The sequence below is a fragment of the Taudactylus pleione genome, unplaced genomic scaffold (assembly GCF_031769625.1).
Source record: "Taudactylus pleione unplaced genomic scaffold, aTauple2 ptg000403l, whole genome shotgun sequence".
NCBI lineage: Eukaryota > Metazoa > Chordata > Amphibia > Anura > Myobatrachidae > Taudactylus > Taudactylus pleione.
In genome coordinates, this window is record NW_028284805.1 from 3084390 (window position 1) to 3108374 (window position 23985).

Here is a 23985-nt window from a genome sequence, read left to right on the forward strand (position 1 = left end):
GAGGAAAAGTTGGGGACAGCCTAGTGATAGTGAAGCACTAGGCGCGTGCCACATGGCTCAATACCCCACTTAGGCATGATGGTACACACTGCACCATTGGTAAGTTACAGGAGGGGAAAGACACAGTGCATAGGGTACTACTCCGTTATCCATCACCTCTTCTCGTACGAGGCGCACTGATAAGCGTTTTACTATAGCTTTAACAGAAAAACTGCTGGGGTTTGGTCTTTACACCATAATACCTTATATATTCCTCCCAGATACTGAGCTCTGCATGACATAATACATGAGATGTACTGTACTGTGGTGGGGTTTGGTCTGTATATAATAATAGGAGCATTACACCATAATACCTTATATATTCCTCCCAGATACTGAGCTCTACATGACATAATACATGAGATGTACTGTACTGTGGTGGGGTTTGGTCTGTATATAATAATAGAAGCATTACCCCATAGTACCTTATATATTCCTCCCAGATACTGAGCTCTGCATGACATAATACATGGGCTGTACTGTACTGTGGTGGGGTTTGGTCTGTATATAATAATAGGAGCATTACCCCATAGTACCTTATATATTCCTCCCAGATACTGAGCTCTGCATGACATAATACACGAGATGTACTGTACTGTGGTGGGGTTTGCTCTGTATATAATAATAGGAGCATTAAACCATAGTACCTTATATATTCTTCCTAGATACTGTGCTCTGCATGACATAATACATGAGATGTACTGTGGTGGGGTTAGGTCTGTATGTAATAATAGTACCATTACCCCATAATACCTTATATATTCCTCCCAGATACTGAGCACTGCATGACATAATACATGAGATGTACTGTACTGTGGTGGGGTTTGGTCTGTATATAATAATAGGATCATTACACCATAATACCTTATATATTCCTCCTAGATACTGAGCTCTACTTGACATAATAAATGAGATGTACTGTACTGTGGTGGGGTTTGGTCTGTATATAATAATAGGAGCATTACCCCATAGTACCGTATATATTATTCCTAGATACTGAGCACTGCATGACATAATACATGGGATGTACTGTACTGTGGTGGGGTTTGGTCTGTATATAATAATAGGAGCATTACACCATAATACCTTATATATTCCTCCTAGATACTGAGCACTGCATGACATAATACATGAGATATACTGTACATGTGGTGGGGTAAAGTCTGTATATAATAATAGGTAGGAGCATTACACCATAGTACCTTATATCATACTTGCCGACATCTCGGCAGGGGAATCCGGGAGGGAGCTGGCAGGTCCGTCCAGCAGGGAGGATGGGGGCGGGTCAAAGAGGCGGAGCGGGGGCGTGCCGACGCGATCGCATCATAGTGGCCCCGCCCCCCGCTTTGTAATGCCAATATTACTGGCATTATAAGACAGGGGGCGGGGCTACGATGACGCGGTTCGCGCTGAATCGTGTCATCACACCCCTGCACCGCCCACTTTTGCAGCTGGCGCGGGGGTTAGCGGGGAACCGGCATCTATTCCGGGGGACTTACCTAGTCTTGCGGGGTGTCGGGAGCGGCACCCGATTTTCGGGAGAGTAGGCAAGTATGCCTTATATATTCCTCCTAGATACTGAGCACTGCATGACATAATACATGGGATGTACTGTACTGTGGTGGGGTTTGGTCTGTATATAATAGGAGTATTACACCATAGTACCTTATATATTCCTCCTAGATACTGAGCACTGCATGACATAATACATGAGATATACTGTACTGTGGTGGGGTTTGGCCTGTATATAATAATAGGAGCATTACCCCATAGTACCTTATATATTCCTCCCAGATACTGAGCTCTGCATGAAATAATACATGAGATGTACTGTACTGTGGTGGGGTTTGGTCTGTATATAATAATAGGAGTATTACACCATAATACCTTATATATTCCTCCCAGATACTGAGCTCTGCATGACATAATACATGAGATGTACTGTACTGTGGTGGGATTTGGTCTGTATATAATAATAGGAGCAGTACCCCATAATACCTTATATACTCCTCCTTGATACTGAGCTCTGCGTGACATAATACATGGGATGTACTGTACTGTGGTGGGGTTTGGTCTGTATATAATAATAGGAGTATTACACCATAATACCTTATATATTCCTCCTAGATACTGAGCTCTGCATGACATAATACATGAGATGTACTGTACTGTGGTGGGGTTTGCTCTGTATAATAGGAGAATTACCATAGAAAACATATATGATGAGAGGTGAGGTGGCACACTATACACTATAATGACCACACCAATAGCTAACTGCAGACAATATTGCTGTTACACACGGGTAACACAGGGTGTTAGCCTTCGATCTGCCTATTATCAGGCTGCCGAATAAAATTTATTTGCAGTTATTGATGTCTCCTGTGCCGGCGCCATTTTGTGTGAGTCCGCTCATGTATTTACATTGGGAGTTGATCTTCAGGAAAATGTCCGAGATTTTAATAGGTTTTGATAAACATATGCTACCTCTAGTGGTTGATTGAGAGTGCCGGATGTAGCAGCAGCAAACACTTCTGGAAAGAGGCTACAACCCTGACAAGTCCAGGTACATTAGCTCAAAGAGAACTATACACATCCCCTGAGAGAGAAAGATCCCATCACCCAGACCACCAGCACCTGGATTTATTTTATTATTATAAAGTGTAGTGTTGTGTGACCTGTGTATAGTGATCACTGTGTGTTATGTGTGACCTGTGTATAGTGATCACTGTGTGTTATGTGTGACCTGTGTATAGTGATCACTATGTGGTACGTGTGATCTGTGTATAGTGACCAGCGTGTGGTACGTGTGACCTGTGTATAGTGACCAGCGTGTGGTACGTGTGACCTGTCTAGCGATCAGTGGGCTTGATTCAGAGCCGCTCGTAAGCGGCTGCTCGTTCGCTCCGAGCGATGTTCGCACATCTGCGCATGCGTATGGGTCGTAATACGCATGTGCGAACCAGTCTGTGCGGTCAGAAATCGTGTGCTCGCAAAATAGCGAGTGCCTGCTAATTTGAGTGACAGAATGAGGCGTATGTGGGTGGTAACAGGGGAAGGTGCTTGAAAACGGGGAGTGGAGATCCGAGCGCAGGCGTGCCAAACGGTCAAAACGGGCGTTTTAAGGGTGTGCATAATTAATATAGCAGCGTCATCGACCACGTCACTTGGTTGTCTTTTAGCCAGAACTGCTCGCATGATTGCGGTAGGAAAATGCTACCACAAAAATAGCGAGCAGTTCAGACGCCGTTCGATGTACTCGTTTAATCTAATAAATAGCGGAGATGACGTATGATGCGAGCAGCCAGGGGGCATTTTTTTCAAAATAGCGAGCGCATGTTTTGTTCGCTCGTTCAGACATAGAGGCGTCAACAGACCGCAAAGAGCGAGTGCTTAATTTAAATATCCGGCCCCTTTTTCAGAACGACCGTCCGCAAATAGCGTCCGGCTCTGAATCAGGCCCAGTGTGTACAATGTGTGTGCTGTATTGTCTGATAACTGATAAGTTTCCTGTTCTAATGTCATCTCTGATTGGGTGCCTGAGTTAAAAAAAGTTAGTGATATGTTCCTGATCTGTGGGTATTTTTATCCTACAAATCTACAATATAATCATAATAAGCATCTGTCTCTGATATACTCAGTGAGAGCCCAGACAGTGGTGCCCGTATGTCCCCCCACCCGCCCCCTGATCATAGCTCCCACTGCCACCAATAACACCATGCTGCTGCTGCTGCCACCACCAGCACCATGAGCCAGCTTGGCCAGCCCACTCACCCGCCTTCCCACTAAGTTACCCAACTATTTGCCCGCCTCTGTCTGGACACATCACCGCGGCAAGTGAAGTCCTCAGCCACCATTTACACTGTGACCGAGAGAGAACAGAAGTGGGCAGAGAAAAAAGAGGGAGAATGAGGAAAAATAAAAATATAAAAAGTAGAAAGCGCAAAGCGGGTATACAGTGACACAAGGGGGCTATAGAGAATAGGGGGAAAGAGTCAGAGACAGGGAAGTGGGTGGAGGGGGTGAGACACGGGAAAAGGGGAAGAGAGAGACAGGGAGAGCGAGACGATAACAGATTGGCGGTGGAAGGAGGGCTAGGGAGAGACAGCGAATGAGTGGTAACGAGAGAGACACGGGATAAGAGAAAGAGACAGGGAGAGCGAGATGATAACAGATTGGCGGTGGAAGGAGGGCTAGGGAGAGACACGGGATAAGAGAGAGAGACAGGGAGAGCGAGACGATAACAGATTGGCGGTGGAAGGAGGGCTAGGGAGAGACACGGGATAAGAGAGAGAGACAGGGAGACCGAGACGATAACAGATTGGCGGTGGAAGGAGGGCTAGGGAGAGACACGGGATAAGAGAGAGAGACAGGGAGAGCGAGACGATAACAGATTGGCGGTGGAAGGAGGGCTAGGGAGAGACACGGGATAAGAGAGAGGGACAGGGCCAACAATAACCCTGTAACACCGGCCACAACAGCTAGTGTGTTATCTCCTCTCCTCAGTGACTGTCGCCCTGTCCCGCTCTCCTTATGTCTCCTTTGTAGAGTGTAAGCTCATAGACACAGGGACAGCTATACCTCTAACTGTATACCTGTAATACCACACATACCCCAGCAGAGAGACCCCTGTGTGAGTGATACAGAGGGTCCCAGCGCTGCGTGCGTGTGATGGTATTTGCAGTGTCTCCATACTGCCCCCAATGCATGGACAGTAAGCAGACAGGAACCATTTACACTTCATGTAACTATGCGCAACGACACTTTCTCTCAGCTTCTGGAGTGAAATAAAATGGCTGCCAGAAAATGTTGGGCTATAAATCTCCAATTCCAAGTGTTTGGTACAGATCTCATATGGAGATATTCGCAGTAAATCAGCTTCCCCGCTACCAGAGGAGCACTGGTCAGCAGTCGCCATTGTGTGGTAGTCACTGGCCGGTCAGAGGAAGCTCTGAGATCACTGACCAGGGCTCTATGGCTGGAGGCTGAAAGGAAGGCTCAATGGTGACTCCGACTAAGCCCCCGGCACGCACAGCTCTTGTCCGCAGTTAAACCTACATGCCTCAGACTGCTCAGCCTACATGCGGACGCCTATTCAGCTACATGTGATGAGTCTGAGATGTACATGACTGTGAATGGCTTAGTCACATGTGACACGCAAAGAATCAAGAGATCCACCCACAAAACAGACTTGTATGTAAATGTGTCTGTTACATGTGTACTCCTTGATGTTTATTATACTTATCTTTATTCCTAATTAGCTGAGCTGTGAGGAACCAGAGAGTCTGTACTAGAGGTCACGTGACGGTGGCACCCGTCCTGTATAAGTCATGGATACACCGAGGATGGACAAGGACAGGAGTCACATGACTGAGAGGATATTGCATATCACTCTGGAGATTATCTACCACCTGACTGGGGAGGTGAGGGAGTCTGGGAGTGTCACATGGACATCACTCTTATCTCTATTACTAACACAGGGACCTGACTGGGGAGATGGGTAATTTTAGGAAAGTCACAATCTATTCATAATTTTACATTAATGTATCCCCCCAATCATCAGGAATGCACAGTAGTGAAGAAGACATCTGGAGAGTGTGTGACACCCAGCAGCCGTCTCCGTGTGTCAGGAGAACTGAGCAGGACCCAGAGCCCCATCACGGTGCCTCCACCTCACTTACTGATACATGAGAGACACAATGACCAGAAGATCCTGGAACTCACCAACAAGATCATTCAGCTGCTGACTGGAGAGGTGACTGCTGGGAATGGGACATTATACAGTAACACCAGGGGATGTGTCTGGGTGATGACTGGAGAGGTGACTGCTGGGAATGGGACATTATACAGTAACACCAGGGGATGTGTCTGGGTGATGACTGGAGAGGTGACTGCTGGGAATGGGACATTATACAGTAACACCAGGGGATGTGTCTGGGTGATGACTGGAGAGGTGACTGCTGGGAATGGGACATTATACAGTAACACCAGGGGATGTGTCTGGGTGATGACTGGAGAGGTGACTGCTGGGAATGGGACATTATACAGTAACACCAGGGGATGTGTCTGGGTGATGACTGGAGAGGTGACTGCTGGGAATGGGACATTATACAGTAACACCAGGGGATGTGTCTGGGTGATGACTGGAGAGGTGACTGCTGGGAATGGGACATTATACAGTAACACCAGGGGATGTGTCTGGGTGATGACTGGAGAGGTGACTGCTGGGAATGGGACATTATACAGTAACACCAGGGGATGTGTCTGGGTGATGACTGGAGAGGTGACTGCTGGGAATGGGACATTATACAGTAACACCAGGGGATGTGTCTGGGTGATGACTGGAGAGGTGACTGCTGGGAATGGGATAATATACAGTAACACCAGGGGATGTGTCTGGGTGATGACTGGAGAGGTGACTGCTGGGAATGGGACATTATACAGTAAAACCAGGGGATGTGTCTGGGTGATGACTGGAGAGGTGACTGCTGGGAATGGGACATTATACAGTAACACCAGGGGATGTGTCTGGGTGATGACTGGAGAGGTGACTGCTGGGAATGGGACATTATACAGTTAAACCAGGGGATGTGTCTGGGTGATGACTGGAGAGGTGACTGCTGGGAATGGGACATTATACAGTAACACCAGGGGATGTGTCTGGGTGATGACTGGAGAGGTGACTGCTGGGAATGGGACATTATACAGTAACACCAGGGGATGTGTCTGGGTGATGACTGGAGAGGTGACTGCTGGGAATGGGACATTATACAGTAACACCAGGGGATGTGTCTGGGTGATGACTGGAGAGGTGACTGCTGGGAATGGGGCATTATACAGTAACACCAGGGGATGTGTCTGGGTGATGACTGTATCATTGTGTGTGTCAGGTTCCTATAAGGTGTGAGGACGTCACTGTCTATTTCTCCATGGAGGAGTGGGAGTATATAGAAGGACACAGGGGTCTGTACAAGGACATGATGATGGAGAATCACCTGCCCCTCACATCACTGGGTAAGAGGAGACTGTCATTTATTGTAATGGGGGGAGCAGCTAATACATAGTAATGACAGGATGAACCTGACTTTACCTAAGCCATGCTACAAATACCTGTGTAATTACATATAACATTATGCATCTTATGGGGGATGTCATCTGATGTGGAGCTGTCAGAACCATTGATGTAACAGTGGTGCAGGGTATGCAATGGATACGGTCCATGCTGCTCACCCTACACCCACCATCTGCATGATGAGAGAGAGAGTATATTAGAAGTGCCATCCATTAGAGCATCTCTTAGCCCTGCCCACCATGCTGCAGCTGTCACCCCAGTTATCTCCACATACGCCAGGACTGGATTTGCAGACAGCTGGTAGGGGACATACTGATCATACCCCCCTGTTGCAGTCACCCTTGTGCCCCCCACTGGGTTATGAAATAGGGCTATAGGGCTTTACACACCTGCCCCTAACTTCTTAAATGCCCCTGGTAAGATGTGAGGGTGCTTGATTAATATGTAAAAAGAATGTAACGGTGGCGCCATCTGGTGCCCAATCTCTGCTACCTAAGAAGTGGGTTTCCCAATTTAAGCCAATGGGAATAGATTTGAAAAGAGAAATACAACACTGCCTGAGGAAGTGGCCAGGTGCGGTGAAACGCGTTGCCGTTTTAAGTGAGAATTTTATTTGTCCTTTATGCTTTATTTTTAAGCCTGATTTTTAATTTTTGTGATACTGGGGGCATGGCAGATGCCAGATAGACAGTTGTAGGTGCCAGGGCACATTGCTTTTATTCTTGATAATTTATACGAGAAGTCCTCATTGCCAGGCTTGCCAGATCTAGCACCATTCCTGAGTCTGCATCCTTTAAGAATGGTTCAGATCCCGGGTGTGATGGGGCTGTCAAGTCTATTTCTGTTATTGCAGAGGTTTCCCTTCGTGGGCCAGTCTTCGCGATTGGATCTGCTTTCTCTAGTGGATCATACTATGGCCTATATGGGTGATGTGCTCATCTCATGGATGCAGCTCTTGGCTGGCATTGTCCATTTTGCACTCTTTGGCTTAAAGGTTGGGTGGCAGTCAAGGAATCTAAAAAGCGTTTAGAGCCGTTGCCCATTTCGGGGCTGTCCTTTTTGGGGCAGGTCTAGACATAATCTTAGCAGACCAAGGTGATCAATGATATGATCACTGCTAAATCCAAAGGTCATTACACACCTCTAATCCTTGGCTCTCTCTGTTGCATGTGACACTGTGGAGCACTCTATCCTCATACAGCCCCTGGGTCTTCAGGGCTCAGCACTATGCTGGTTCTCATCCTCGTTATCACATCAGATCCTCAGTGTTTGTTTCTCTAAATCCATCTTCTCGCTGCTTCCTTTGCAAGTCGGAGACCTCAAGGCTCAGCCTTATCTATCTATATCACTTCTCTGCCGTAGTATATGGACAATAAATGCAGGTGTATAATGAAAGAACCGCAGAAAATGGTTGAATAACTACATACACAATAGAGCAGAGGTTCCCAAACGCGGTCCTCAAGGCTCCGCAACATTTCTGGTTTTAGAGATATTCGTGGTTGAGCACAGGTGGTTAAATCAAATTGACTGAGGTAATAATCAAATCACCTGTGCTCAACCATGGATATCTCCAAAACCTGAACTGTTGGGGAGCCTTGAGGACCGGGTTTGGGAACCTCTGCAATAGAGGCTTTACCAGATATTTGATTCACAGTGGTGTGTCAATCAAATGTAGATGGAGGCTCCGGAACCTCTCCCACAGCTTCCAGTGTAAAAAAAAAAGGTCTGGGTAAGGTGCCACCAATAAAATCAGCAGGTCACTCCTGTCATCAGCCCCCAATGCGTTTTGAGACTATGTTTTTTGTCAGGGCAGTGTGACGAGAAGTTCCCACAGTAACCTTAAATAGCATGGAGACTCTTCACTTCCAGAGTCAAAGGTGATTAAAAACTACATATGAAAAAACTTTTATCTAAACATAATTTCTAAACCAGAAGTCCTGGACCTCTGCGTCTGGTTATGGAATTGACCCTTATATCCCTTATCCTGGGGCATAACTTATACATTTCTCTCCATTGTGAGTTGTGTAAGAATCAGTTTACACATACATAGACATAGTACAGGCCATAATAATTGTATATTCTACACCCCACCAATTTCCGGAGGTATGTGACGTCACTTTCCGGTCGATGGAACGTAAACTTGAAATGGCCTCCAAAACTGTTCGTAGTTATCCGACCCTAGGGAAATTACATGGGACAACATTTTATCTTTGGAGCACATTTTTGGAATACAACTAGGAAGTTGTGTCAATCAAATGTAGATGGAGGCTCCAGATCCTCTCCCACCAATAACAACGGGTCACTCCTGTCAGCCTCCAACGCGTTTTGAGTGTACGATTCCCTTTATATAGATTAATAGACTCTGACATCAATAAACAACATTAAGAACACTGCAAACACACAATCTAGCTCCAATCCACATCTCTATTTTTATAGACATGTCATATACATAGGTAAATATATTGATAATATCAAAATAAATGTAGGTATCAATAATATAGCATAATAACTAATTGAATCGATCATAATAATAATACACGTGGATAAACCCCTATAGAATCTCCATATTTATAATATTGGGGACGCTAAAATGAAATATTAATCTTATTTGAATTCAAAATCTTGGTTAAGACCTTGAGGCGCCAAAGGTTTCAATTTATAAACCCAACGCATTTCAGCTTTGGCAAGATTGGCTTCTTCGATCCTATTTCTCCAGTTGTTCCGTGTAGTCGGTATTGCTGTAATTAATGATCTGTTTTGTCGAATATTTATGTTTCTCTTTAAAATAATTGGATACGGAATGTTGGTCATAAAATAATGGGATACGGAATGTTGGTCAACCCTTTCTTAATGTTTCTAAGGTGTTCACTCAAACGGGTTTTCAACGCTCTACTAGTTCTTCCGCTATAAATGAGATAACTACATCCAATTAGATATACCGCATTAGTTGCGTGGTTTGTAGTCGGTTGGTAAAGTTCATATCTTTTGCCATTCACCTTGAAATCAGCCTGTTTTGTAGTTGGTGCTTTAATTTCTCTACTTGCTTGTAGTCTTCCTTCTAGCAACCTGCACCTGTCGCAACCTGTGCAGTTCCTCTATCTTGACCGGGGTGTCGCTCTCTGCTCTGGTGCAGCCTGGCAATCGCCTGGTAAGAGGTATCAGCCTCAAAGACACTTGGCTTCATGTTACCCATTCCCTGAGGCTCCATGTACTAAATGGCAATCATCCCCTGCGGTGGATTTCCATGTTACACGCTTAATTAAAAGTTCTACATTACTTATGCCTTCCATTTCTTCCTTGAAGGATCCTACTGATAGGAAGGTGGAACTTTGCCTGAAATCAATATACTCTCTTTCAGGGGCTGAGGCCCGCCAGTCCATGGTTATTTCATGGGTGGCCAGGGATATAGAGAGGTAGGCTGATTCCCTAGAGGACTCCTTTCCCTCTGATGCTTTGGGGGATCAAGTGTCATTAGTTGGTAACATTCGAGATGCGGCTACATATATTGGAGAGGCTGCCCTGGGTGTCAGTGTCCTAACATCCAGAGTCTCGGTTGCAGCTGTGTCTGCTCGCCGTACCCTGTGGCTGCGCTCTTGGAGGGTGGATGCTGATTCTGAGAAGGGCCTGGTAGCCTTACCATACAATGGAGAAATTTTGTTTGACCCTGACCTGGACAAGATTGTTGATACGTTGGCAGCATCTAAATCTGCGTTTCTGCCTTCAGCATCATCTTCTGCAAAACCTCATACCTCTTCCTTTCGGTTCTTTCCTCCCCAAGGCAAGCCCAAAGGACAGGCCTTCCCAAAGCAGTCAGCTTCCAAGAAGGCTGCCAAGCCCAAGAAACAGGCCTGGAGTACAAGACGTCCTGCTTCTAAGTCCGAGGATAAACCCTCAGCCTGACGGGACGGGCCTCCCTCTGGGGGATCCCAGGGTGGGAGGCCGACTTCTTCAATTCGCCTAGTGCTGGTGTCACACCACCAAGGATGGAAGTGGTCTCTCAAGGATACGCCCTCTCATTCCTTCGAGGACCTCCTCACCAGTTTCTTCTTCAGGTTCAATAGGATCCACAGGAATTACCTTGGTATATATAGTTGGACAGTGTCCATTGCACCAAACAGCAAAGCTTTGGAGCTCCCAGCATGCACTGGTCCTCCTCCCTATATACCCCAGCCACAAGCATTCAGTTTTTTTGTTTGGTGCGCAGCAAGATGCACTTGTTATAAAAGCGGGATTGCTAGGCAGTCCCAGGCTTTTTTCTTTTGTTTTATCTAAAGTTCTGAAATTTCAGAGTTTAGAAGTACCAGCGCTGGTAATGACGCTTTACTGCGGCTCCATCTACCTCCGCCGACGCTGAAACACCAGTATCGCTTTAAGCCCTGAGGTTCTCCGCAGGCCTCAGCGTGGCTTAGTTGGCGGCCTAAAGATGCTGAGGTCCGGGACTGCGGTCGGGTAACGGAGATGTCAGGTAAGGATTCCTCTCGGGTAATCATGCGCAAAGCAGTCCCTAGCCTCTGGTGTTGAGACGTTCTGCGATTCCTCACGAAGGCGGCCAGGACGGTATCGTCTGTTGCCTGGGACGGGTGGTAAGAGCACAGTAGTCAATGTCTTATTACCTTGTAGTGCAGCGTACTCGGCCATCAAAATCGCAGCTTATGGGAGATAAGGCGCTCCCCGGCCGCTCCTCCCCCCAGACGCCAACGTCTGTCCACGGCTGTAGCAGTTGGTCTCAGAGGTTTGGTCGGTCTCTCTATATACCTTTCCCTTGGGTTTGGCATATAGCGTACTCTATTTCCTACCTATTTCGTACATCCTATGTGTTTGACCCCATGAATCCTTGTTGGGTTGATGTGGCTGCTCACCCTAGCCAGATTATACTACCGTCTTCAGCCTCACCGCAGGTGGTAAGACCGGTGGTAGTAAGGAAGCGGGGGCATAAAAGCGCTCGCCATGTGTTACCTCAAGAGTCTGACTCAAATTTCTCGTCAGACGAGGATTCTCAGACTTCTGAATCAGTCTCTGTAAAAGAAGACCATCAATCATTGGTCGATGTTCCCTCTTTGGTAAGAGCGGTGAGGTCTGTCCTCAATATTCAGGAGGAGGAGGTCGCACCGACATCTAAGGAGGTGGTCTTTAGATGTCAGGCGGTGGCTAAGGACTATTTCCTGCACTTAGGACAGTTGACGAATTTCATGTCAGAGGCATGGGAAATTCCTAGCAAGCATTTTATGCCCACTTGAAAAGTAACTTCTCGGTACCCATTTGCGTCAGGAGCGTGTAATAAATGGGAGGTTTCCCCAACAGTAGACGCTCATATCACTAGATTAATTAGGACCGCTACGTTGCCTATCCCGGCAGCATCTTCCTTAAAGGAGAGTACGGATAAGAAACTTGATAGTTATCTTAAATCAATGTTTTATTTATCTGGGGATATCACCAGACCAGCTACAGCTGTAGCTTGGGTGGCAAAGGCTATAGAAGATTGGTCAAAGTCTCTGGCGGAGATTATAGTCGACCCAACAAGAGAGCAGAAGTTCCTTCTGGACCAGATACAGGAGGCGGCTGTATACTTGGGGGAAGCAGGTATTGACGCAGGCATCATGGCGTCTAGGGTCTCGATTAACTCTGTGGCAGCCCCGAAGAACCCTGTGGTTAAGGCAGATCCGGGGTCTAAAAAGGCTCTAGAATCTTTACCTTTCGCAGGCAAGGTGCTGTTTTGACCAGGATTAGATGACATTATGACTTTGTTGGCTACACCGAAGTCTGTGGAATTATCATCTACATCGACTTCTAGAAGACACTTGTCATCCCAGTCCTTTCAGCCACAAAATAAGACAAAGTAACAGTCCTCGGCCAGACAAGGTCAGTCTCATAGAGGACCACCCAGGAAGTCTTGATCAAGCGCCTGGGTTCCAAGCCAGACGTTATGCCTACTGTCTGATGGGGAGGGCCTCCCCCTGGAGTATGTCAGGGTTGGAGGCTGACTGTTACAGTTCTCCCAGACCTGGCAGCAGACAACTACGGACGCCTGGGTACGAGAGCTGGTTGCTCATGGCTATGCCATAACATTCCAAAAGCATCCCCCTCAGAGGTTTGTGGTTACAAATCTTCCTGCAGACCCAGTCAGAGTCTCTGCCTACCGGGATTCTGTGGGGGACCTCCTGAACTCAGGAGTTATAGTCCCAGTTCCTGTGACGCAACAGGGTTACTATTCAAATTTAATTTTTGATCCTAAAACCCAATGGGTCGCACCGGCCTATCCTGAATCTAAAATCTTTCAACAGATTTCTCAGGGTACCGAAGTTTCGTTTGGAGACTCTACGGTCAATCATGCTGGCAATAGAGCTGGGAGACTTCATGGTTTCGCTGGACCTTCAGGATGCTCATCTGCATGTCCCAATTGCAGAATACCATCAGACCTTTCTCAGGTTTGCAGTGGATCAGCAACAGTTTAAATTCCAGGCTCTACCCTTTGGTCTGGCCACAGCCCCCCGGGTGTTTACAAAGATAATGGCAGTCATGACAGCTTGTCTCAGGCGACAGGAAATCAGGATACTGCCATATCTGGACGACCTCCTGATATTGGACCAGTCTCAGGAGATGTTGCAATGTCATCTACGAAGGACTATTGTTTGCTTACAGGAGTACGGGTGGGTGATCAACTGGAAGAAGTCTTCTCTGTCACCGACTCAGCGAATGGTGCACCTGGGGGCACTGCTGGACAGATGATCTTTCTGCCGGAGGACAAGATTGTGGTACGACAGTCTCTGGTGCACAGTCTATCGGGCAAGCAAGTAGTGTCAGTCCACTTTGCTATGCAGATACTGAGCTCCATGGTAGCCACATTCGACATGGTGGCTTATGCCCAGTTCCACTCCAGGGCCCTACAGCTGTGGATCCTGGCCCAGTGGGACGGTCAGCATCATCAGATAAAGCGTCAGATGATTTCTGTCTCAGCAGAAGTTCAGCTCTCCCTGGCTTGGTGGATGGAGACAACTCGCTTAGACAAGGGTCGTCTATAATGGAATGGGTACGAGGATGGGGAGCCGTGATGGGTCAGCACACCTTTCAGTGAAGGTGGACAGACCACGAAAGCCATCTACCAATAAATGTATTGGATCTTCGGGCAGTGCACAGGGCACTTCTTCTGGCGCAAGACCTTCTTCAGGGCAGGCCTGTTCAGGTTCAGTCCGACAATGCGACGGCAGTGGCCTACATAAACCAACAAGGAGGCACACGAAGTCCAGCAGCTATGAAGGAGGTGGCAAAGATTCTGCTATGGGCAGAGAACCATCTTCCTGCAATCTCAGCAATTTTTATCCCAGGTGTGCTCAACTGGGAAACGGACTTCCTGAGCCGCCAGGACATACATGCCGGAGAATGGGCTCTTCATCCGGAGGTGTTTCAAATCCTGGTGGACAGGTGGGGGTTACCAGACGTAGACCTTATGGCGTCACATCACAACCACAAGGTCCCCAGGTACGGATCCAGGACAAGGGACCCCTCAGCAGCCTTCGTGGATGCCCTGGCGGTGTGATGGAACTTCAGGTTAGAGTACCTGTTTCCTCCAAGCTCCCTCCTTGCAAGGGTTGTCAGGAAATTCAAACAGGAAGGTGGCAGGATGATTCTAATAGCTCCTGCCTGGCCCAGGAGGCATTGGTTTACGGATCTGAAGCGTCTATCAATAGACAGTCCATTTCCACTGCCTCTGCAACAGGTCCTGTTAAGTTACCAGGATTTACCTCGGCTGGCTTTGACGGCTTGGCTCTTGAGTCTTCCATTTTAAAGGCCAGGGGGTTTTATCCGTCAGTGATACAGACCATGTTAAAGAGCGAGGAAGCCTTCTTCTGGTCGCATCTATCACAGGATTTGGCGGTAATTTTTTCTGTGGTGTTACAACAGGAAATATGACCCTAAGATATTCAAGGTGGCCAGGGTACTTGGTTTTCTCCAGGCTGGATTAGACTTAGGTCTTCGCCTGGCTACCTTGAGAGTCCAAATTTCGGCTTTGACTGTTTGGTTTCAGCGGAAGATTGCGACACTGCCAGATGTTAGAACATTCATGCAGGGGGTACTGCGACCTCCATTCTTCCCACTAGTAGCACCGTGGGATTTGTCGCTGGTTCTCAGGGCACTGCAAACGCATCCCTTTGAGCCCTTGGATAAGGTGGACTTTAGATGGCTGACGGCGAAGACGCTTTTTCTCCTGGCTATCTCTTCAGCTCGCAGAGTGCCTGACCTGGCAGCTCTGTCATGTCGCTCTCCCTATTTGGTGTTTAGAATAGAGCTGTCCTCCGTACCAAGGCGGGCTACCTTCCAAAGGTGGTTTCCCATTTCCATATTAATGAGGAACTTGTATTCCCAGCCTTTCAGGCTTCAGACCTGTCTGCAGGTGAAGCTTCCCTTGATGTGGCTCAGGATCTACGAGAATCGGACCAAGGCCATCAGGAAAACAGATTCTCTATTTGTGTTGTATGGATTCCATGAAAGAGGTTGGCCAGCAAACAAACGCTAACCCTGGAATTTTTGTGATTATTATAATGTATAAGCACGCTGGTTGGCCATTGTTCGAATTAGCTATGCACCTAAGATATTATATAGCATATGGAGCAGGAATATAAGGCTATATGCATGGGGTAGATTCACCAAGCCTTGGAGAGGGATAAAGTACCGACCAATTAGCTCCTAACTGTCACTTTACAGGCTGTTAGGAGCTGATTGGTTGGTACTTTATCTCCATCAACGGCTTTGTACATCTACCCCAGTGTCTCTTATTAAAACTAACCGCAGCATTATTTATAAATTGGATAACCAGCTGCTTATGGGTGTAATATACCAGGTATAAATTATTAAGTATATGCACTTATAATTAAAGGTACATAATAAAAGCGCAGATGAAAAAGCTCCAAGAGGAAAGATCTGATTACAATTATATACATATCTTCTCAGTATATTGCATACTTTGTTATTAGCGTAATATCTCTTAGATTGATCACTACACATCCAATTGGTATATGGTACCCGGGCATGCGGTCACATTGCCGGCGGACGGAATGGCAGGCGTCGATATCCCGACTCCCGAATCCCGCCACCTGGCAAAATGCCGGCGCTGATATCCCAACAGTGAACATGATACTGACGCCGGCATCTCGGAGCTCCACAATTCCAGTCGTCCAGATGGGTAAGTAATGGCAAAGTCCCCGGGGAAGGGGGGGTTAGGTTTAGGCACCACTGGGGGGGAGGTTAGGGTTAGGCTAGGGAAAGGGGGGGTTAGGCACCCCCATGGAGGGTTAGGCTACGGGAAGGGGGGTTAGGGTTAGGCACCTCCCGGGAGGGTTAGGCTACGGGAAGGGGGTTAGGGTTAGGCACCACTAGGGGGGAGGTTAGGGTTAGGGAAGATTAGGGTTAGGCACCACCAAGGGAGGGTTAGGGGGGTAGGTGTAGGTTAGCGTGCTTACTTACCGCTGCCGGAAATCTGAACCAGCCGGGCTTCAACTGTCGGGATTTCAGCCGGCTTATCATACCGATTCCGGTGTCCATACATATTATAGCTCTTTGTAAACTTTTATGAACTTCAGCAATTATCATTGTACAGTCATAACAGAACAGCTGTGATCGTTCTGGCTTACCTACCGCTAGTAACATTGTATATTACACTGTAACGCATTGGAATAAATATTATGCAACATGATAAGGTTTGCTAATTCATTCCAGTAGATGTTATACACTGATAACTGTGAGCCAATCTAGGAACTCGAGTAATCTGTACTAATATTATAAGAATGTTGTCTGCCTGTTTGTTCCAAGCTGGCGCAAAAACTACTGAACTGATTTTCATAAGAACAGTGTCATTGTGTAGTGGAAACGCCTAGAAATAACCTGCACTTTGTTTCATCTCGATCCATCAAGTTAAAGCTGAACAATAATAAAAACAAAATGTAATGACATCATCAATGCAAGAGATAGGTGTGACACCATGCGTGCAGCCGGTAAGGGGTGGGGGGGAAGAGGTGCTTTGGGCCCGCGGTCACTTGAACAGCATAGGCTACATAGCAGTCTGTGCACAGGGCACACAGTGATGTCGATGTGAGTGGTGGGTGAAGGCGGTGCTGCCACCAGTCTGTATAGCGCTGCTGGTCACATGGGCCACTCCCAACCCAGGGCTAATATGCAAATCAATACAACTGGAACACTTAAAATTAAAAAAAACGGTTGGCAGAACTGACTTAATCATGGGCGACGCCGCGGACGTGAGCGATTATATATAAATACCAATAACTTTCTAAACCAATATGGCTGCTCTCTGCTCTGGTGCATCCCCGCATTTATTGCATTGGCTGAGTGTGCTAGAAGCACCAGAGCGGAGAGCGACACCCCAGGCAGGAAAGAGGAACTGTGCTTATTTATACTTTTGATTTTATTTAGCTTGTTTCTCAACCATTATATAATATCAACATCTTATGAACATTAAAGGATTTTTAATAGTAGGATATCCGTTTATTTGGCATATTAATAAAGGTTCTATTTTAATCACATAAGATACTGGAGTGCACCAATTATGGACTACTTTTTATCTCATTTGGAACCGTTACGTCCATGATAGCATCACCCTAAGACGAAATAGTATTATCAAAATAGCATCCTATATTTCGAAGGGGTTGGTATATTGCAAATTATATGCGATGCAGTTTCCAGTGCAGTGGACTCCCTTTTTCTGCATCAGGAGCGATTATGTCAGATGAGGAGCATTTGAAAATGGCCTCCCTGAGGTCCAGGGTTCCGGAGACCTGATATGGAGACAGATGAAAATTGTCCAATCGGTGGGAGTGCAAGAGCCTTGTGCATCTAGTTTGGCAGCCAGACCACACACCGCCCATGACTAAATATTAATATACATATTATGAAACTGCAGTAAAATCGACGCCCTGCTGGATATCAGTCCACCTCTTAGATATTGATCACCTTTTCTGCAAGGAGGCTGCAGCAGGGCATCAATCGACTTTGTGCCGGCCCCACCCCTGAACATTTACCGTCATGATGAGGGAGCAGGGCCACCGGCACCAGGAAAATGGTTTATAAGCGCATTTTAGCTCTGTTTTCAGGCACAACTTCGTTTGACATCACTGGTTAACTCTAGAGCAAGCTATTACATTATACACTGCTATAAATACAGGATAGTTTATAAAGCTTGGGAATTCATAAATTGTACCATGAAACATCCTCACTTTACTAATTGGATGATGATTTAGATTGAATTCTGTGTATTATTTATTGTGTGTAGAAACTTGTTTGATTTTTGTATTCCCTTCAGATGGACACAATAACGGGAATACCTCAGAGGAACATCTCATTTTATCTCCAAAGTGTGAAATAGAAGATAATGACATCACACGAGATTCTCCAGGAGAAAACCCCATTACCCCAAATATACACCCAGTACTGTACAGTGCAGATACATCATCTGGTCCCTCTGTGCATGAGGAGTGTTCTCCTGATACCTCAGACACTGTTACACATAGCACAGCTCATAGAGTTTCCATAGGAGAGGAATGCATTGCACAGACCAAAAAATCGATTCGAGATCAGCCGGCTCACCCTGGTGAGAAGCCATTTTCATGTTCTGAGTGTGGGAAATGTTATACATGGAATGCAGAACTTATTAGGCATAAAATAACTCACACAGGTGAGAAGCCATTTTCATGTTCTGTATGTGGAAAATGTTTTATATGGAAATCATCTCTTGTTAGTCATCAAAAAAATCACACAAATGAGAAGCCATTTTCATGTTCTAAGTGTGGGAAATGTTTTATATGGAAATCAGCTCTTGTAATTCATCAGAAAAATCACACAGACGGGAAGCCATTTTCATGTTCTGAGTGCGGGAAATGTTTTCAACAGAAATCAAATTTTCTTGCCCATCAGAGAAGTCACACGGGAGAGAAGCCATACTCCTGTTCTGAGTGTGGGAAATGTTTTACGTCTATATCCACTCTTCATAACCATCGACGAGTTCACAATGACGCCAGGCCTTTTTCTTGTTCTGACTGTGGAAAATGTTTTTCACAAAAATCCTCTCTGGTCAGTCATCTTAGAACTCACACCGGTGAGAAGCCGTATTTATGCTCGGAGTGCGGGAAATGTTTTACACACAGAACATCTCTTATAAATCATCGAAGAAGGCACACAGTTGAGAAAAGTTTTTTGTGTACTGAGTGCGGGAAACGTTTTACACACAAATTATCTCTTGTTAACCATCTGAGACTTCACACAGGAGAGAAGCCTTTTTCATGTTCAGAATGTGGGAAATGTTTTGCACAGAGATCAGGTCTGGTCATACATCGGAGACGGCACCCAGGTGGAGAACCTTTTTCTTGTTCTGAATGTGGAAAATGTTTTTCACAGAAATCAGCTTTGGCTGTACATCAGAGAAGTCACACGGGTGAGAAACCCTTTTCATGTTCTGAATGTGGGAAACGTTTTGCACAGACATCAAATCTGGCTGTACATCAGAGAAGTCACACAGGTGAGAAGCCCTTTTCATGTTCTGAATGTGGAAAACATTTTACACAGAGATCTGCACTGGCTGTACATCAGCAAAATCACACAGATGGGAAACCGTTTTCATGTTCTGAGTGCGGGCAACATTTTCTACAGGAATCTGCTCTGGCTGTACATCAGAGAAGTCACACAGGTGAGAAGTCCTTTTCATGTTCTGAGTGTGGGAAACACTTTTTACAGAAAACCGCTCTGGCTGTACATCAGAGAAGTCACACGGGTGAGAAGCCCTTTTTATGTCCTGAGTGTGGGAAATGTTTTACACGGAAAGCCGTGCGGGATATACATCGGAGAACTCACACAGGTGAGAAGCCCTTTTCATGCTCTGAGTGTGGGAAATGTTTTGCACAGAAAGCAGCGCTGTATACACATCAGAGATGTCATAGAGATGAGAAGCCCTTTTCATGTTCTGAATGTGGGAAACTTTTTACATTTAAATCGGGTCTTTTTAGACATCAAAAGACTCACAGAGGGGAGAAGGTGTTTCCAGGTCCTGAATGAGGGAAATGTTTTAGACAGAAATAAAATTTTAGCCTACCAAAATTACTTCATGAACGTGGTTTGGAAAGTAAGTAAAACGTGAGGAGTCTACATACTGGAGAGTGCCCTTGTAGCATGCAATATGTCGGTCAAACAAAAAGAAAAGTTAAGACAAGAATAGCGGAACATATCTATGATATCATAAAAGGATTGGACGCTCTCGCAACATTTTCTCGAAGTCCATAATAAAAATCCAATAGGACTTAAATTCATGACGGTACAAAAAGTCATTCCAAATTGGAGAGGTGGAGATTATACTACTCTCCTCAAAAGATGCAAAACAAAATGAATTTACAACTTAAGAAATTGAAGACCATTGGGTCTCAACATCGATATCGAGCTCAGTACCTTCTTATGAACATATCTTACAACTCAAGATTATACTTTGCCTTTTTACAAAAAATTTTTTAACTTAATTTATTAGCATTATACACACATGTAAGTGGCGCCAATGTGAAATAAATTTTAATAACATTTTTTTTTTTAAGGAAATATCTATATTTTACTTTTAACAAGAGCTTACTGCCTTTTTTAGTTATTTCCGGATAATCATTTCCGGTCTCTAATAGGAACAATAACATTATATAAAGAAGCACATTCTGGACAAACAACATTCTTCATGAAGTACCGTTTGGTATAAAACGCGTTGAAAGCAGGAATAGAGGTGGTGACCATCGGCAATATCAATTGGAGGATGGGGGTGCACAGACTAATGTCATTAATTATAAATGTATGTTGATGTTTATAAAAATATGTCCGCTCTACTTCTCTCCTGAATGAGGAGGATGATATAGTTACTTCTGTCACTCACACATGGGGGGACACTGGGACTCCAGAGCATAAAGTGCAGCAGGGACGTGCAGTCAGGGTAGGCTCTGCCTCCCCTGTCATACTCCTGAGATTTGATATAAAATTATTAGACTACTACAAAAGATTTTCATAATTTATAAACATTTTCTTTGTTGATTGTAATCATTTTTATAGTTAACACTCACCAGTTTTTTGGAGCTTCCAGTGACTGCAGGGAGACAAGAGATGAGGCAGCAACAGCTCAGCCTCACTTCTGTATAGTCAGACACTGCTTACAGTGCTGGGGGAGGGGCCACACCACAGGTAGTAAGCTGCACAGAAAGAGCTAATATAGGTATGCCTCTGAGTGGGGGGATGTGTCATGTGACCAGGAGGGGCACTGCAGTATTTAGCGATCAGCGCTCAGTCACCAGAGGCAGGAGAAGACACAGTAAAGCAGGTAGAAGAATCAATGGACACTGAAGCTTAGTGTACTGAGGGGGGAGTTAAAGGGGCCCATTTATCAAAGGGAATTTGAGGTAAATTCGTTTCGGGGGTTTACCTCAAATACTAAGTATCCCCCGGATGTATGAAGGAGGGACCGCAGCAGGTATCTCTGATACTCACTGCGATCCCTCCATTGCCGCTGGCAGCCGCCTCCCCCATGGGTTTCTATGGGGGATGCGATGCTGCCAAATGTATCAATATCGCGATATTGGAACCAGCAGCTAATGCCATCTGAAGATAGCGTTAGCCGCTGTAGTCTATGGGGACCTACCGCATGTCAGCCGGCGGAGGGATCTCCCAGATCCCTCCGCCGGCAATGGGCGCTGCTCATGTGCAGTCTGCAGCAGCCTCCGGCCACATCGCAGGAACGGGCTCCTTTCGGAGCCCGTCACCCTGCATGTGCCGGATCATATATTCAGCCGCTATGATCGCATTTTGCAATGCGATCGTGGGCGGTACTGCATGCCCTGATCACATTGCAAAATGTGATCATTAATAAATGGGCCCCAAAGTGAGTAGGGGGTGAGATAGGCTTCCAGCACTCAGACCCATCTCCATGTGTGCCTCCACAGCCATTGACCTCACCGCACGTCACCGGAGTGCAGAGGACGGTGTTTTGTGTACTTTATATTTACTGGCATATAATATCTAGATGTTGGTATATACTGTATAATCTAGTTACTGGTGTATACTGTACGTTATCAAGTTACTGGTAAACACTGTATATATTTAGTTACTGGTATACGCTGTATATATTTAGTTACTAGTATACGCTGTGTATATTACCTAGTTACTGGTGTATACTTTATATATTATGTAGTTACTGGACCTGATTCAGAGTAGAACACAAGCGGCATAACATCAGCCAATTGCGTGAATTTCGGCACATCAGGTGACCGAGTCAGGACCTCTATGTGCTATCACCAGTGACTGGGAGCTGTGGCATCTTTACACATTATAGTTAGACTGTCGGCAATGGAAAATGATTTCTTATGTGTCGGCATAAAAAAAGGCACCTGATCTTCCTAATCTAGGGCCAGTGACTTATAGAGGTGCCTACTTATGGAGGAGAATCTAGTATTAAAGGAAGATTAGTTGGGAACCTTTTTAATACATGGGGTTGGTATATTAATTCCCCCATGCCTCTTAAAAATCATTGTATAAATTAGAAATGTTAGTGGGTTATGCCCCTATCCATCTATAGGGGTCAATCCAATTAGGTTGGAGTTGGCCTGTGCAAGCCATTCACTCACGTTTGTTTTTTTGTGAATCTACTGTACCTGAGGATGTGAGATGGTAGGGTAGATATTTATTTAAAAAAAAAGGCAGAACTCCTTAAACAACCCCCCAAATTACTAATTAGGTATTTAGAAGATTTAATTTAGCTTCATTGGCCTAATAATTACAGAAGTAATTTTAGGGTGTTAAAAAAAATGGCCTCAAATTATCCCCAATTAATTTTTTTTCATAGTATACGCACCACAAATTTAATGAAAGTATTTTTTTTGTTATGAAAAATAATTGCTTTTTTTAACAAAATTTTTTTTTTTTGCACTCCGGTTAATTCTTTTTGAGATTGAACAAAAAAAAGTTTGTGTTTTATATTTTTATTTTTAAAAAGCACAAATCAGCCATTTGACACCATTTAAAAACCTCTGCTTATGAAATTGTCATTTTGCAGGGGGGTCTAGGTTGGTTTCCCAACTTTTTCATGCACCCCTCCCCACCTCTAGTGCGAGTTGGCATTTCTAATTGTAATGAGTTTATCTTGGGAGCGAGCATTCGTGCTAAATGTGTGAGTTTCATGAAACAAACTCGCACCTAGTTTGAGTGACCCCATAATGTATTACATACAGCACTGAGTTATTGAGACTTAATTTGATAATTATAGACTACTGCTGTGGGACTGTTCTTTTATTACTACGTCTCTTAATTATCTTGCTATAGATTTTCATCACACTCTGGATTGCAATACTGTGTAACATTGTTTAATGACGTTCCGAAGAGATCTGTGTATGTTATGAAATAAAAGTTTTAAAAGTATGATTTAAGATTATTTTGTTTTTGTTTCTGTTTCCAGTTACCGATTTGATATGTAAAAAATAGTTTTTATTTTTTTATATTGTTTATCTATATTGTAAAAGGTGACTCAATGAAATCCCACCCAGAGGCGTGCGCTTGTTTTATAACTGCATCCCCCTGCTGCAGAGTGAACATGAGAAAACACACAAAACAATCAACAAACATAGCAAACCGGACAAACTCTAAAAATTCCCATGAAACCAAGGAGGAGTCCGAGGACGCCCATGGCCAAAACAGTGGATGGCAAAAAGAAGAACCTTGCAGTAGTGCAAGTACTGTTGGACCTGCGCTGCTGCTGCCTCATTGAGGTGTGGGGGGAGGCACATACACAGCGAGCACAGCCAGGAGGCAGTGCTGACAAAAGTGGAAGGCCCCCTCTGTCTTAAATGCCCCAGGCACCCTGAAGG

The 23985-nt window shown here is 45.3% G+C and overlaps 1 protein-coding gene across 1 annotated transcript; it reads left to right on the forward strand.

Annotated features, from left to right (window-relative positions):
• Positions 1–2557: 2557 nt before the first annotated feature.
• On the forward strand, positions 2558–22990 carry LOC148506461 (uncharacterized). The gene is made up of 5 exons (XM_088446724.1): positions 2558–2602; positions 5298–5459; positions 5600–5791; positions 6927–7050; positions 18417–22990. Exons 2-5 carry the CDS (start codon positions 5367–5369, stop codon positions 20159–20161), a joined length of 2154 nt encoding a protein of 717 aa, XP_088302850.1. The 5' UTR covers positions 2558–2602; positions 5298–5366; the 3' UTR covers positions 20162–22990.
• The last annotated feature ends 995 nt before the right edge of the window (positions 22991–23985 follow it).

Coding starts and splice junctions, on each gene's coding strand:
- LOC148506461 (XM_088446724.1), top strand. CDS start 5,367: ATGGATACACCGAGGATGGACAAGGACAGGAGTCACATGACTGAGAGG. Junction 5,460..5,599: donor TCTACCACCTGACTGGGGAG/GTGAGGGAGTCT, acceptor CCCAATCATCAG/GAATGCACAGTAGTGAAGAA. Junction 7,051..18,416: donor CCTGCCCCTCACATCACTGG/GTAAGAGGAGAC, acceptor TATTCCCTTCAG/ATGGACACAATAACGGGAAT.